Here is a 15,481-nt window from a genome sequence, read left to right as displayed (position 1 = left end):
AGGGGACCCGTCGACAGAACTTAAGCCTCCTCCTCTTTCACTGAAGTAGGCGATTTGATTTCCAGTGAGGTAAGTTCACAACGTTTGAGTTGTTGACTAAAAAAGCCACAGTTTGTGAGCTCTACTATGTGCGTGTACGAATCTTCCACTGGCAGCATGACTAAAGTGGCAGTCTTCTGTAAGGTTAATTTGTTGGGAAATAGTTAAGACACTTAATTGTTCAGAGAAGACTTTGGACACGGCTGTTTTGTTTTTTGTTTGTTTTTGTTGTGAACTTGAGCCTTTCAACATAATACCCAATAAAAGGGGTCATGCAGTTACAGATAATCTGCAAACTGCCAAAAAACTAGCTGATAATCGGCATGCGTGTGTGTTCTTTATGGCAGTATTGTTGAATCTCTTTGTGAAAAAGGCTACTCCCTCCCAGCATTGTCCCAATTTTTTCACCTCATTCAGCTGTCCTCCTGGCTCTCTGAGTTTCAGGAGGTGAACGTCACTGCTCTTCTCGTTTGGAGACTGTCACTATGTACGTGTGACATATGGTCTGACTGAAGGCATCTATATCAATCTCAATGTTTATTATTTGAAACTTAGTACACCGCTGAGGGCTTCTGTAGAACGGCATGCACCCAGCGATGACATTTACATTGATGTCAATCATTTACATTGATATCAAACAAACTTATGGAGTCATTAAGAGAAGGTCCAATACCATTTTTTTGCCTACCGATTCTGATACCTGAACTTGCGTCTCGGCCGATACGAGTGCTGATCCAATACCAGTGTGTCATATATTTTATTGTGTTTTAACAACTGTATACTACTATCCATGTATGGATGTGATGTGATTTCTATATTTGTCGGTCTGGCTTAGGTTAAACTATTAAAACATGATTAAATGTTAAACATGAACAAACACAAGCAATCAATGCCACAGAACTTTCTTTTAATATCCAGTTTGACAGTCAATTATAATGGAAAAAGAACATAAACTACTTTAACATGGATTTTCTTTAGGGATTTATTACGTGGTATTGGATCGGTGCATAAACTCCAGTACTTCCCCATACCGATACCAGTGTTTTAGGCAGTATCGGTATCGGAACGTCTCTAGAGTCATTAAGAGTAAAACTGGTGGGATATCTCTTTTTAATTTCAAGGGCACAGCTGGTTGTTTTGATCATACAGGTCACATAAATAAAGAAGAAAAAAATGTATGTGTGTATATATATATGTATAATATATGTGTGTGTGTGTGTGTGTGTGTGTATATATATATTTATCTTTTTCCCCCTGGTACAACCTCAAAATACAATTTAGGAACCTGAAAATGGCCAATACATGGGCGCTTTAAACAATGCTTTCCTAACTTTGTAAAACAAAGAGCAACTTGAAATGTAATTTATTATTAAAATAAATGGTGCACCTGCAACTTAGTAAATCTTCAAAATCAATAGGAATTCCAATTCAAGTGTAAAACATTTTTAAATGCAGCAACAAAATGTTTAAATATTTAAACAGGAAGTGAAATTCCACAAGAATGTATATAAACGTGGAGTTAAATAGCTCGGCCCCAATGTCACTGATACCCGATCCATCTGTTTGAGTCAGTATCAGCCTGATATCTGTAACTGATCTATGTATCCCTAGCCTTGACATGTTCTGAACCTGTGCTTTGGTTCCTTGAGAAAAATACCTTTTAGTACCTTTTAGTTGTGGATAAATGCAGCAAGTGCACTGCCGGACATTTTAATGTCAACAGAACAGAGTGGACTTTATTACAAAGTTTGTTGGAAGGACAGGCATTAACAGGATTTTTCTAGGGTTTACATAAGTTAAGGACAATGGATCTACTTTTACATAATAGCATTTCTCTGATCAAAGTTTTTTTTACCGCTGTTGACAGAACACGCATGTGGGCCGAAGCACATCACAATATCCTCCTACAGACAAGATACAGAGAGGAAACTACGATTTTCTTGTGCAACGTCAATGAATCCTTGGATTCTTTGCATGCTAAATAGGATGGCTTGCATGCATCATTTTCAGACTGCCATGTGGCTATTTTATTGATTGTAAAGAGTTGGATGAAAGGATAAAAACCTCAGGATCATGAGGCATCTCATAGCTCACCAATGTACAGGATTATTTTTATACAAATGAGCTCAAAAGTTTGGACAAGAAATCATCCGTTAAGGCTCCAATGCTGAAGTCCCGACGTGATTTACCTCTTCCAGAGGGAAGAGAGATTGCACTTGGGACGAAGCAAAGAACATATTCCACATTAAATCTGTCACATCAGCGTCCATTTCAGAGCCAACAATTGCTTAAAACATTTACATGAGAAGAAATGTACATTTTATTGTGTCATCAGACCGTAGTGTGGCTCTTCCCTAGCTGCTTATCTTGGTCAGCATCTTGTTGATGGCCTGTTTGACGTGTGTGGTGGAGCTACGACGTCTGGCCTTGCCCTGCACGGCCTTGCGGCGCCTCACCTCACGACACAGCTCATGGAAAGCCTCTGCCACAGTGCCACCCTCATTGGCACAAGCTGAACATTCGTAGAAGGCGCATGCCATTTCAGCTGCCAGCCGCTCACCTTCCTCTGTGCCGACCTGCCGGACGTGGTCCAGATCGGACTTGTTGCCCACAAGGACCAAAGGCACATTTTTGGGTTTCTTCACCTCCTCTAGGAGACTTCGGAGTGGGGCCACCTCCTCAAAGCTTCCCCGGTCTGTTATGTCGTACACAATGACAAATCCGTCACCCCAACGCACGTGCCCCTCCTTCTGCTGGATGTCCTCCTGAGATAAAGGCAAAGAATTGGGTTACTAACTAATTGTAACTCCAATTTTGAAGATTCTCAAAGGATTAGTTTGATATTTTGGTAAATTCACTTGCTGAGAATTATATAAGATTGATACTGCTCTCATATCTGTGTGCTAAATATAAAGCTACTCCCATGGGCGTAAATTTCATGACTAATTTATTAATGACTGCATTATCTGTATTAGAGAAGAATTGCTTCATTTAATGTTTAAAGTGAATGAATACTTACTTAAATAGTTACTGGAGCGATTAAAGACATGGGGTGGGTCCTGCCCCCCCCATACGATTTCCGCTTATGACTATAGCCACTTAGCTTAGCATAAAGACTACAAACCAAGGCTAGCCTGCCTCTGTCCAAAGATTATAAAATCTTCCTACCAGCACCTCTAAAATTTATCATCATCATAATAATAATAATAATAATAATAATAATTTCATATTGAATTTGTTTAATCCATACAAAATTGAAGAAAAAAAAAAGAGGTTATATGTCTGATTGGGAACATTGACTTCCACGTTAAAACCAAAACTTACACATTTGTTGAGGTAAAAACACAAAAAAAGATTTAAAAAAAAAAATGTATAACATGTAAATTGGTAAACTTTAAGATGCTGGATTTTATCTTTGGGCAGAGTCAGGCTATCGGTTTCCCCATTTCCATTCCTTATGCTAAGCTAACCGGCAGCTAGATGTAGCTTTATATTTGCCATACAGAATAAGAGTGGTATCCATCTTCTCATCTAACTCTTGGCACGTAAGTGAACTTCCCAAAATATAGAACTATTCCTTTACATTTTGTGGCTCCAAAGATTTTTTAAACCAGTCGGATGATGGTTTGAAGCCAAGTCCCTGCACAATTTATCTTTCAATGCCTTTTTTGCGTTTGAACATACAAATATTCAGTCTTGGCAGTCTTAAGCCATGTTCGCATATGTACCGCATCTAATTTCTTTATGTAGAAGCATTTGTCTCCAATTCCTAACTTTGTTTCTGATCTCTCCCTGATTGCTCGTAATTTGATAATTTTAAAGCAGAAACAGTCCTCTGGTTATAACAGGACTTAACTGGTCATCTGGCAGACTTTAAATCATAACCTTACTGGAAGGAGGCACACAGATCCTGATTTCATAATTATAATTAGAGGAAGCTTAAAAAATACCACATCCGTCAAGAGGGCAGACAAAGATTCACGTTTGCATACCTGACCAACTTTTGAACCTGGAATTTATTAGCTACAAAGAAGACTCCACCTCCACAAATCATGAGTTAGCACAATGCTTTGATACAATCAGTTGAGGCCTGACATCCAACAAAGCTGTGTCTGGAAACATTCAGACGTCATCCTAATGCCAGCTGAAAATAGACCACTATATAATTAGAGAGAGAACTTGGCTGAAGTGTCGCAGGGGAAATCAGCCACCAGCAGAACACCTATGCAGCAGTGCAGCATATTTATCTTCAGCCCGAGGACTGAGGACAAGCTCTCCCTCATGGCCAAGTCCCTGCAATGCTTTTGTCAGATTGCAGGAAATGGTCATCTTATAGAGCAATTCAGGCTCATATCCAGTCCTTCAAACACTCAAAACAACTCAACAACAGATGAGATGGTGGATGTCAACATCCGTAAGAAAAGGCAAGGTCAACATGTATCCATTCATTCATTCAACTACATATTTGAATTTGAAAGATCGAGGGGCCAATATTTGCAATGTCATTGAATAATTACTTAGACAACACAAAAGAATACACACAATCATAATAAAGATAAATAAAAACACAATACAACTTTAAAACCCTCTGAATTGAAAACAAATATTTGATACATTTAGAATAATATAAAACAAAGTACAATTATGTAAAGCAAGTAGAAGTTTGCAAGTTCAAAACCAGATTTCTAAATTGTCGAAGAGGCACGAGTGAATTGTTTTTAAGAAAGTGCTGTAATTTGTTCCAGCAGACTTTCCCAAGTTCAGACTGAGCTTGTGGAACATGAAGCAAAAGCCAGTCAGTAGAGTGAGTCTGATAATGTCCCCCTGAGTAACGGAGAGGTTCTGTAAGGTAAGGTGGCAGTTTTCCAACAAGGGCCTTTTTATAGATAAAGAAATACCAGTAAGTAGCACATCTCTCTTGGAGAGAAGACCACCCAACACTTTCATATCAAATACAATTTAATAGACTGACATTGAAACTGCTTCTGCAACCCTTTTTCTACAAAACAGGGTGAAGATGTTTTTATTTCTGTAGTAATAGCAGACTTTTTTCCTGAGTCGGCACACAAGAATATCAGTATCAAACTTGAGAGAGCTTTTTATCAATCCAGATGCCAACATATTTATATTCTGTGACTCTCTCAATCATAAGTCCGTTCATAGTATAAATATTAAGGTTAGTATAATCAATAGCTCTGGAAAATATCAGGAAAGAAAATCCAAACCATCATGGCCCTGTGTGAAAAAGTGATTGCCCCCCTTGTTAAAACATTACTATAAATGTGGTTGTCCACACCTGAGTTCAATTTCTCTAGAACCACCCAGGCTGATTATTGCCAAACCTGTTCACAATCAAGGCATCACTAAATAGGAGCTGCTTGACACAGTAAGGTCCACCAGAAGATCTTAAGAGCTACACATCATGCCGAGACCCAAAGAATTCTGTAACAATTGAGAAAGAAAGTAATTGAGATCTATCAGTCTGGAAAGGGTTATAAAGCCATTTCCAAAGCTTTGGGAATCCAGGAACCACAGTGAGAGCCATTATCCAAATGGCGAAGACATGGAACAGTGGTGAACCTTCCCAGGAGGGGGCGGCCGCCCAAAATTACCCCAAGAGCGCAGCGACGACTCATCCAAGAGGTCACAAAAGACCCCACAACAACGTCCAAAGCACTGCAGGCCTCATTGCCTCAGTTAAGGTCAGCGTTCATGCCTCCACCATCAGAAAAAGACTGGGCAAAAATGGCCGCATGGCAGAGTTCCAAGAGGAGAAAACCACGCTGAGCAAAAAGAACATCAAACTCGTCTCAATTTCTCCACAACACATCTTGATGATCCCAAGACTTTTGGGACAACATTTGTGGACCGATGAGACAAAAGTGAAACTCTTTGGAAGGTGTGTGTCCAAGTAATCTGGTAGAAGGAACACTGCATTTCATAAAAAGAACATATACCAACAGTAAAATATGGTGGTGGTAGTGTGATGGTCTGGGTCTGTTTTGCTGCTTCAGGACCTGGAAGACTTGGGTGATAAAAGGAACTATGATTCTGCTGTCTACCAAGAGATCCGAAGGAGAATGTCCACCATCTGTTCGTGTAGTCAAGCTGAAACGAACTTGGGTTCTGCAGCAGGACAATGATCCTAAACACACCAGCAAGTCCACCACCGAAGGCTGAAGAAAAAACAAAATGAAGACTTTGGAGTGGCCTAGCCAAAGTCTGACCGAATCCTATTGAGATGTTGTGGTATGACCTTAAAAAGGCCGTTCATGCTCGAAAACCCTCTAATGTAACTGAATTAGGACAATTCTGCAAAGATGAGTGGGCCAAAATTCCTCCAGGACGTGTAAAAGCCTCATTGCACGTTTATCGCAAACGTGGTTGCAGTTGTTGCTGCTAAGGGTGGCCCAACCAGTTATAGGTTAGGGGGCAATCACTTTTTCACACAGGGCCATGATGGTTTGGATTTTTTTTTCACCTTAATAATAAACACCCTCATTTACAAATTGCATTTTGGTTTACTGTGTTGTCCTGACTATTGTTTAATTGTTTGATGTTCCGAAAACACTTAAGTGTGCAAACATGCAAAGGAACAGGAAATGAGGAAGGGGGCAAACACTTTTTCACACCACTGTACATTAATATCAAAGCCAATATTATGTAAACTTTGTACGAGCAGGCAATGCCATACTGTGTCAAAAGCTTTGAAAAGACGATACCTGAGCATTCAGTCTGACTTTGAATTGAAAATAAGTAGAGCCATTTCAGTATTCAATAAGAAATTATAAAAGTTTTCTATTTTTTTTTTTTTATTTTTTTTTTACTGGGAACCACATAATACTTTGACATAGAAGTAAGCGCAGTTAGTCTGGAAGAAAAGGGGAAAAGCCCTTTTTGTCAAGATTCCTTTTCTGCTATAGGGTGTCACAATTTGTTTAAAATATTGCTGAGATGTTTCAAATAATGTTATATAATGTTGTCTTTTTAGTTTTGTGCATGCGTTACTGTTTTTTAAACCCATATGGGATGGACCAAATGTGGATTGAGTTGACTACGGGTTAGAGTTGATTCTGGGTTTGAGTTATCATCAGAGCTGAGTTGAAGATTGTGTAAGAGAACTCAAGTCTTTGTTTATGTTTTGACTTCCTGAATACAAATGTGGACACAGGTTTGGATTAGGGTTAGCGGTCATTTGTCTCACCTGCCCTGCAGTGTCCAGGATCTCCATGGTGACAACCTCATCGTCAATGTTGGCTTGATGACGATATGTTGATTCTGTAAGACACATAAGACAAAGTTCATCTAGTTTTAGAAATGAATTCCAATGTGAATCATTTGATAATGGTGACACCTGACTCCTACGTTGGAATCAAAGTGATTATAATGCATTCTTTGCATTGAGTAGTTCACTATGAAGGAAGGGAGACTTTTGAATATGTGGACAATTAGTCATCACTTTCAGAGGATCACACATAAAACTGATGATTACAGTGTGCAAGACTTGCATTCTACTAACTTACATACTTTTTCTTTTTATCTCATATATAATATTGAAAATATTGGTCCTGTGTATTTGTATTTCTATTTGATGTGTGTATTTTTTTGTGCACAGCTACACAATGCAGCTGATTAAATTTACACGAAACCTGCATGAATGATTCATCTTATTGCTCCAAACTGACTGGCCTACAGTATTGATTGACCTTAAAAGAAGCAGCGGAAATACATGAAGACCTCATTTAGCTTGGAGGATTAAAACTGTTGTGTTAGCAATAGACCCTTATGTCAAGGAACTTGACATTTATTGAAAACTGTTATCCAATGAGATTTTACTGTGATGCATTTCCATAGCAGATTAGCTAATGCAAGCATGGCTTTTAGTGCTCTGCTTGAATGAACACAATTGGTTACCTCGCTGCCAAGTCTTTCCTGGTCATAGATTGTCCTTTGCTTCAAGTGTGTACCGCTTCCTTGAATGATACAGCCAGACCAAATCCACCTGGTTTCAAAACCTCCCTTCCGAGACTTAAGTGTAATAATGGACATCGCGGACATCCATGTTTTTCTGGGCTAATAGTGGTCATAATAAGAAGAGACATGCTGGCCAATGGGTGGAGACTGGGGGGTTTGACCTTGACCAACTGCCACTTTGCTTGTTTGAAAGCCATGATGTCTCTCTCTCATGGGTGGGCCAAATTCTCTGGGCGGGCAAAGCAGAGAAAGGGGAGGTAACCTTGCCCCCTTTTGCCCTTATAAGGAGCAAGATTTCAGATCGGTCTATGTGAGCTTTCATTTTCTTAAATGGTACCCAGGGCTCGGTTTACACTTATCATTTCTAGCTAGTGGGGGACTAAATGTAGGCTGGGGGAACGCATATTCAAGTTAAAAAAAAATGGGACCTTTTTTAAAAGGGACATTACATTAGAATTTTTCCATGGTTTTCTTTTATACTGTATTTCACCATTATCTTGCGAGTCAAACACTTTTGGTCAGCAGAAGGATAAAGGCTGACTCCTGCAATGACCTGAACTTCACTTCTAGCTGGTTTAAAAAGCAAGATAAGAGCATCTTATTCCTGGCACAGGAACACAGGTGTGAACTGTGGCTGTGACCTTTCATTCTACCTTGAACGGCACTGGTGTTATCTGCCTGAATTGCCCCCTTGTAAAAATCCCATCTGTGTAAACACCTTTCAGAGAGCACTGAAGCCCCTGAAATCCTTCTTGTAAAGAGAGAGATTCTGATAGATTTTGCCGTCATCTTAACCAGAGGGCCAGCACTTTCTCAAAGCTTTTTGACTTTATGAATCAAGTCTTACAATTGCTTTCGGCTTGTGGCTCATGTCCGGCCTGCCCTGCAAGTTCTTGATGTATGGTGTTTTGTGAAGGGAAAATATTAGAGGCACATCAATTCTGTCTTATCGGTTAGATAGGTTTACATACAGTTGTGTTACCACCTCGTTGTCGGTCCAAGCATTGTTCTTTCTACAAAGCATTTACTGTATTTTCTTATACATCCATAATTTTCAACCAAAAAGTAACATCAGACAATCTGCTTTCTGGGCGGCCAAAAAGCTCAGTTGGTGGAGCGGCCGTCCATATGTGGAGGTTCACTCCTTGACGCAGCAGGCCCGGGTTCGATTCCGACCTGCGGCCCTTTGCTGCATGTCATTCCCCCTCTCTCTCCCCTTTCATATCTTCTGCTGTTGTGTTAAAAAAAGGCTGAAAATGCCCAAAAAATATCTTTAAACAAAAAAAGATGCTTTCTGATATATCACGTGATTGGCTCGACAGATATGGTGGCTTAAGGTATAGCTCCTGACCCAACCTTGCCAAACAGTTGTTATTTAGTTCCAACTGCAATATTCTATCACTTTGTACTTGATAGTCACTTTACAGAACAAAACCCAACGCAGCGATCTGGATGCCATTGCAGAGGCATTATTGGAGTAACAGAAAAGCTACCTCGCACCACGTTTTTCTCAGATTCAATTTCAATAGATGGGGATTGACAACAACGAGAAGCTAACCGCTATTCATGCCCAGCTAGCATCTCTAACTACAAGCCTTGGCTCTATCTGATGTGGACAATCTAAAAACTACCGTGGAATGCAACTCAAGTATTTGTGATAGCCATTGCTGCACTTTTCAAGAGCTTGAGGTGAAGCTAGCAGATATGATGGACAGAAACTAAAGGTGCAACATTCGCATCGTTAGAGGGGTAGGAAGGCTCTGATGTTGTATCGTCTATATGCAATATCTCTCGGGATCTCTGCCTAAGTGGTCCCCGAAATTGGCAGATGCTCAGATCAAGATTATGAGAGCCCACCAAATTTACAGTGATAGCCCAAAGAAGAACTCCTCTACTAATCGCACGCTGATTTTCAACCTGCTTCGCTACACAAACATGCAGACGATCTTACAGGCTGCACGGAAATCTCCGCCCGTTGTCTGTGACAGAAAGATCCGCTTTTCCCTGGACCACAGCAACTTCAAAATCAAGCGGAACCAAGCCTTCTATCAAACCATGGACTCGGCACTAGTCAAGGGTCTGGATTTTTTCCTGCTTTACCTGGCAACACTGAAAATAAAGGATGACTCCCTGTACAGAGCTTTCCCCTCCACTAAGGATGCTGAAGATTACGCGGGGCAGCGGAGATGGCCGGCGCCTCGGATTCCGTTGGAGAACACCGTGGAAGAAGATCAGGATTAAAACAACTGCCTGATGAACATGGACTCTTAGTTTGTCTTAATCTCAGTGTGTCCTAGTTTTATTGGATTGTTATCCAATATGATCACAGAGACTGTTTTTGAATGACATATCTGTCTTGTTTATTTTATAGCCAACGCTTCATATGTTAATTAGGCCACTACTAGGTTTGTCTGCTTTCAGATGTGCTTGCTATTTTGTGATTTCTGTTTTTGTTGATGAGAAATGCCAATTTAGAGCGGAACCAGTGGGCCACTTTATAAAATGAATAACGTCAAGGTTAAAATCCCGTTTCTGGTGAGCACATGAATCAACTTGGCTTTCAGTCTGGGGTTTATTTCGGAAACCGCACACACTGTGTACAAAACTTATTCCATCAACTCTGCTCCGGTCACATCTACATGTCTGCTTCCTCTTTCTCTATCTCTCTTGTGTCCACTTTGCACACACAGACCCACACGCACTTAGCTCTCTTGAAAGAGCCTCAGCACCATTTTACAACAAATGCCTTATCATGCTGATGTGACTGTGCCCAACCCAAACATCATTTCTAAATATCTGTCCGAGCCCGGCCCGTCAGGTCCTGTTTGGCTCCATTATCTCTCATCTTTCCAAAACTTGGAGATTGGCTAAAACCTATTGCCATGTTCTGCCCACTAAAAGATCAAGGAACATATCTTCACATGATCTTGGATTGCTTTGTTGGTCAGTTCTGGAACAGTATTGCTTCCAAAATATTTGCCTTGATTAATGTTGGTGTGTCTGTTACTGTTAATGTTTTGATTCTAAATGATCTGTCAGCCCTCCAGCTTTCTAAAACTGTGCTGTTTTTGAAGGACTTACAGCAGCCAAGAGAATGATTGCAACCCATTGGAAACCACCTCATGACTAGTCTAGTCGTACTTGGAGCCTTTCCTTTCTGGATGTTGTGTATATGGAGCTCTCCATGGCTCACATAGGTGGAGCCCCGGGAAGGACTTTGTTCGCTTGGCTAAGCATTGCTGGATCCTTGAAGTCCATGCTATAGATTTGTGCTACGGTCTTCTCACTTCTATCTGTGTGTGTTTGGTCCCTTTTGTCTTGTGCCGGTCTCCCTGTCAATGCTTCTTGTTTGTTTGTGCGTTTTGTCTGTTTCTGTATGTCTTGTTTGTGAGCTGCGGGCATTGTTCTTGCTGTTGTGTTCTTGTTGTCTCCATCCTTCCCGGATTTCCTCTCTCCGTTTTAGAGTGAAACATTTGATTGCAAGGAAGGATTGTGGAAAAGGTGCACTGTGCCTTCTTCAGTGTGTGTAGTGCACTTTTCCGTATGTTGTCATCTGAACCAATGTTTTGCACATTTGTTTGACTCTTTTCACAAAAAAATGCGATCACAAAAAAATCAATCTTCTGCCTGTTTACACTGGCACACGGATGCCCTGTGTATGTGAATGGTCATGTGACATGCGTTGTCAAACATGTTAATATGGACAGGGTTAAGTTCTTTAAAAAACTTGTGTGGACAGGGATTGTTTTTGTCTTAAAACGCCTTAAAATTAAAGTGCTTTGATATAGCTTAAACCATTCCATTGGTCATAGTATTGTAGGCACTATTGCTTGTTTATGCCCCCAAATATGTAAAGTGAATACATTGTCAGTGTGTAAAAATTAGACTTTTGCTACTTCCACATCAGAACTCGATAACAAAGTAGTGCTGGGAGTGTTACGTTGCCTCAGTATATCCGGGTCTGAACAATTAATCAATTCCAAAACTTTTAAATGACCTTTTTCCCTTCATGACTAAATTGATAGATTGCTACCAGATGTAGTCAAATAAGTTAAAAAACTGAAACCACAATTTTTCTAAGATCCTGTCAAAAAGATATCAGATTCTCATTAAAAACAATATCTAATTTGGAGCTTGCTGTTGCTCTAGTCTTTGCACGTCCATCCTGCTGTGTCCCAGGTGTGCTCGCCCCTCCCGGGAATAAACTGCGTCCTGTGATGTAGATGAAATGTCACAGAGAGCCAGAGGTGGAAGTAGCGTGGAGATTTATAGCTGTTTGGCTGGAGGCATGAGGAGCATCTGTGAGGAGAACCAGAGTCTAACACAGTGACCCGTGGGACAGACTATTTGAGGAATCATCACTCGTCCAGCTGTAAACAACACCTAATCTATCCACATCCACCTTTCTGTGTATTTGTTGCTAAATGCACTGACATGGGACAGCCCCACTATCCCAACTAATGGTCTTTGAGAGAAACAAAAGCAGTAATTATCCTGGCAGCAAGCAATTGTTTCCTCATAATTTAAAACCCCTAAATGCCTGAGGGCTGTTTTGGCAGAAGGAAGAAGGAGAAAGTATCATGCCAGACTCGGTGTCGAAACTGGTAACAGAATCCAATTTGTTGATTTAGCTCGTAAAGTCATCCTACTCATACACATACTTTATAGTACTTCGTTTCCAAAATGTCCATACCAGAAATTCCCTCTGCACCTTGTGATACAATATTAAGCACTGGTTGTGATGCCAAACTACAGTAGAAGTAGCCTAGTTCATTTCTGTGTGCCAATGGAGATTAGATTCTGTAACTAGATGGGGCGCAGAGACCGAAATTATATCGCAATATATTATGGCCATCTGCATCCTGACCAGCTACCATGTTAGAGATCCAACTGGTCATCTTGTAACAAAGTCTGCAAATGTTTTTTTTAGCACAAGTCTAATCACTACTTATGCACATATTCATGTCTTCTTGCATCATTGAAACAAGCCAAATCCCACAGTTTACTAGCCTGGAAATCCAGACCCAAATCTGAAATTAAAGGGTCTGGCACTGAGTAATGTAAATGGCCCATCTTGAGGGGGCAGAACCAAGCATGCTTTGAAAATCTCACTGCACCCAATTGGATAACACTATAACCAATCACAACAACACACAGGGTGACGTATCCAGAGCCCCATACACATAGCTACCAGCGGAGCTAACTGGTAGATTAAACCCTTGCTGTATCCGGTCGGTAAAACAGAAAAAAAGTCCTTTTTGCTAAAGAATGATTCAAGCGTTGTCTTCTGTATTCCCCCTCCTGATAAAAAGCCAAGTCTAACTTGTTCATTGTAGCTGCCAAAGCTGTTTTAAACAACTGGGGTTCATCCGTAACCATCTTTCAGTGTCTACTAATGACTTTGATGTCGAAGCGCCCTCTGTTTAGCTCGCCTCTGGCCCGCCTATATCAGATACACTGATGTGATTGATGCAGCTCGGCTACAAGGGCAAAGTTATCATCACTGAATGCCAGAGTGACTTGCTGAACAAATTCAAATTGTGCTCTTGCGAGAACTCTGGATTTCCAAGGTAACAGTTTACCACATTACTATCCTTCTTTGCTGATGTGGTCAAAGCTAAGTCACCCACAGGTGTCTAAAAGAATGTTTGTTGTTAGTTGTGTTGGGTCACTTGGCACACAGCTCACCCAGCCTCTCTAACTACCAGTAATAATGAAAAGACACGGTGTCAGATGTCTCTTTTTCCTGGAAAGTAGCAGAAATCTAATGATGATCAATACACCTGACTTGCCTTTTTGTTAGATTTAAATTGTCCATTCCAGTTCCTTTTGCCACCTTTTTAGTGGGATTTTTTTTTTTTTTTTTTTTGTAGTGTCTGGTTCAAAGACGCAGCAAGAGAATGAATTTCAATTTCTCACAACAGAGCTCTTACTGTTTGTCCTTGCTTCCCGTTTCCCTTCAACATGTATGAAGGTTTTGTGGAAAGGATTGTGTTGTCCATGTTCTACAATTTTTCTACTAATGGGCTCAGCAGTCTATAGTAGGAGGAACTCCACCTTTACTTGGGCCAGTTGATGTGCTTTGGATGCTTGACCTTAGTTAGAAACAACTCTGCTTTAGCAGACCCAGGACATGATGGAGCAACGGCGGGCAAATCGTGTGCAAAGTACAGATGAAAGTGTGCTAATCTGACTCAAATCTGGCATGGTCTTTGCTTTGGATGAAACTCCACAAAAACAAAACCCTCCATGTCACGTAATTGCCTGGACCTGCATTGAAAGGACTACATTTTCCAGCAGGCCTAGGAACACCAGTGATTCCTCATTGTAGAAAAAAAAGCAATTGAGCTTGCTTATGACCCTGATTACAATGGATAGGTAGATGATAAATGGAGATGTTTGGTGAGTTGTAGACACGGGAAGGCATAATGAAATAGTTGAAGTGCAGCCCACATTTGGCAGTAATCTTGCATGTTTACGACCAGCGCTCTGCACGCATAAGCCCCACCTGTGTGATGTGCCCATAATAAGGTTTTAATAATGTGTCGACCACTTCATGGGTAATTTCAGCCAGGCAGTCTGATTGGTTACAGACACCCTCCAACTGTGCTTTTATTCCCATTATGCACTTCAAGCTGTGCTTTCTTGGTTGTGATGCCAACTCTTGTGGTAATCAACGAGGCAGTTATCGCTCTTCTCTGCTTTTTTATTTTTTTATTTATGCTAAACCATGTGCACTAGAAGTTAATTCAGTAGACACATTGTATGAAGCTGGTACACACATTAATATTACACTACATTACAACGTTATCCAGGGTATTATTGCTGTGCTATACCTTGAGGTAAGAAACTTAACAGGTTAACAACCCTAAAGTTTCACTCTGACAAACAAAAACAAGTCATTCAATACCTGGAAAATAAGTGTTCCTGTTTTGCCACCCATGCAGCTAAACGCACCCCAACAAACCTGGAAGGCACGTTTTGTGACGTGAAGCAGAGGGCACAATGGCTATAAGATTGCAATCATCATGTTCTTACGTGAAGAGGTAATTGATTGAAAATAAGGAAATGCTCCCAAATGTGGTAATTGCACTCTGCTGAGATGCTGCACCTTATGTCACTAAAAATAGATATGGTATTGGAGAGAGCACCATGCGAGCAATCCTGAGGCTCTGACCCGATGTGTACAGCCAAAAAAATAAACACTTCTCATGTCTTTATGCCCCGTGATTACAGTGCGGGGAATTCGCTCTGCAACAGTGTGTCAAAAGGCCAATTTTATATTGCTCTGATGAGAGCAGAATAAAACCTTTTCTGCATTGAACCTGATTGCATCACTTATGCTTTTGAAATAAGCCAAACTAATTTACTGCATAATTGACTTAATTGAATTGACTTAAGTCCTCCTATTTTCAATGCAATTGTTGTTTTTTAAAATCTTATTTTTTACACCTTTTGGTATAGCAAA

The 15,481-nt window shown here is 40.5% G+C and overlaps 1 protein-coding gene and 1 long non-coding RNA gene across 5 annotated transcripts in view; one reads left to right on the top strand and one right to left on the bottom strand.

The window, feature by feature from the left end:
- Positions 1–561: 561 nt before the first annotated feature.
- The window catches only part of rerg (RAS-like, estrogen-regulated, growth inhibitor), a 52,087-nt gene continuing 37,167 nt past the window's right edge, over positions 562–15,481 (bottom strand). For all 4 annotated transcript variants that reach the window (XM_032504715.1, XM_032504714.1, XM_032504716.1 and 1 more), the window contains exons 4-5: positions 7,244–7,317; positions 562–2,804 (exon numbers count right to left, since the gene is read on the bottom strand). In XM_032504715.1, coding sequence (XP_032360606.1) covers positions 2,394–2,804; positions 7,244–7,317 — 485 coding nt within the window. In that variant the 3' untranslated portion in view covers positions 562–2,393. The remainder of the gene's footprint in view (positions 2,805–7,243; positions 7,318–15,481) is intronic.
- Positions 13,383–15,481, top strand: part of LOC116672823 (uncharacterized) — a 4,924-nt gene continuing 2,825 nt past the window's right edge. The window contains exon 1 of the long non-coding RNA XR_004327642.1: positions 13,383–13,589. This is a non-coding gene — a long non-coding RNA (uncharacterized LOC116672823). The remainder of the gene's footprint in view (positions 13,590–15,481) is intronic.

This window comes from Etheostoma spectabile, chromosome 23 (genome assembly GCF_008692095.1).
Source record: "Etheostoma spectabile isolate EspeVRDwgs_2016 chromosome 23, UIUC_Espe_1.0, whole genome shotgun sequence".
NCBI lineage: Eukaryota > Metazoa > Chordata > Actinopteri > Perciformes > Percidae > Etheostoma > Etheostoma spectabile.
This window is presented reverse-complemented; position numbering and strand designations above follow the sequence as displayed.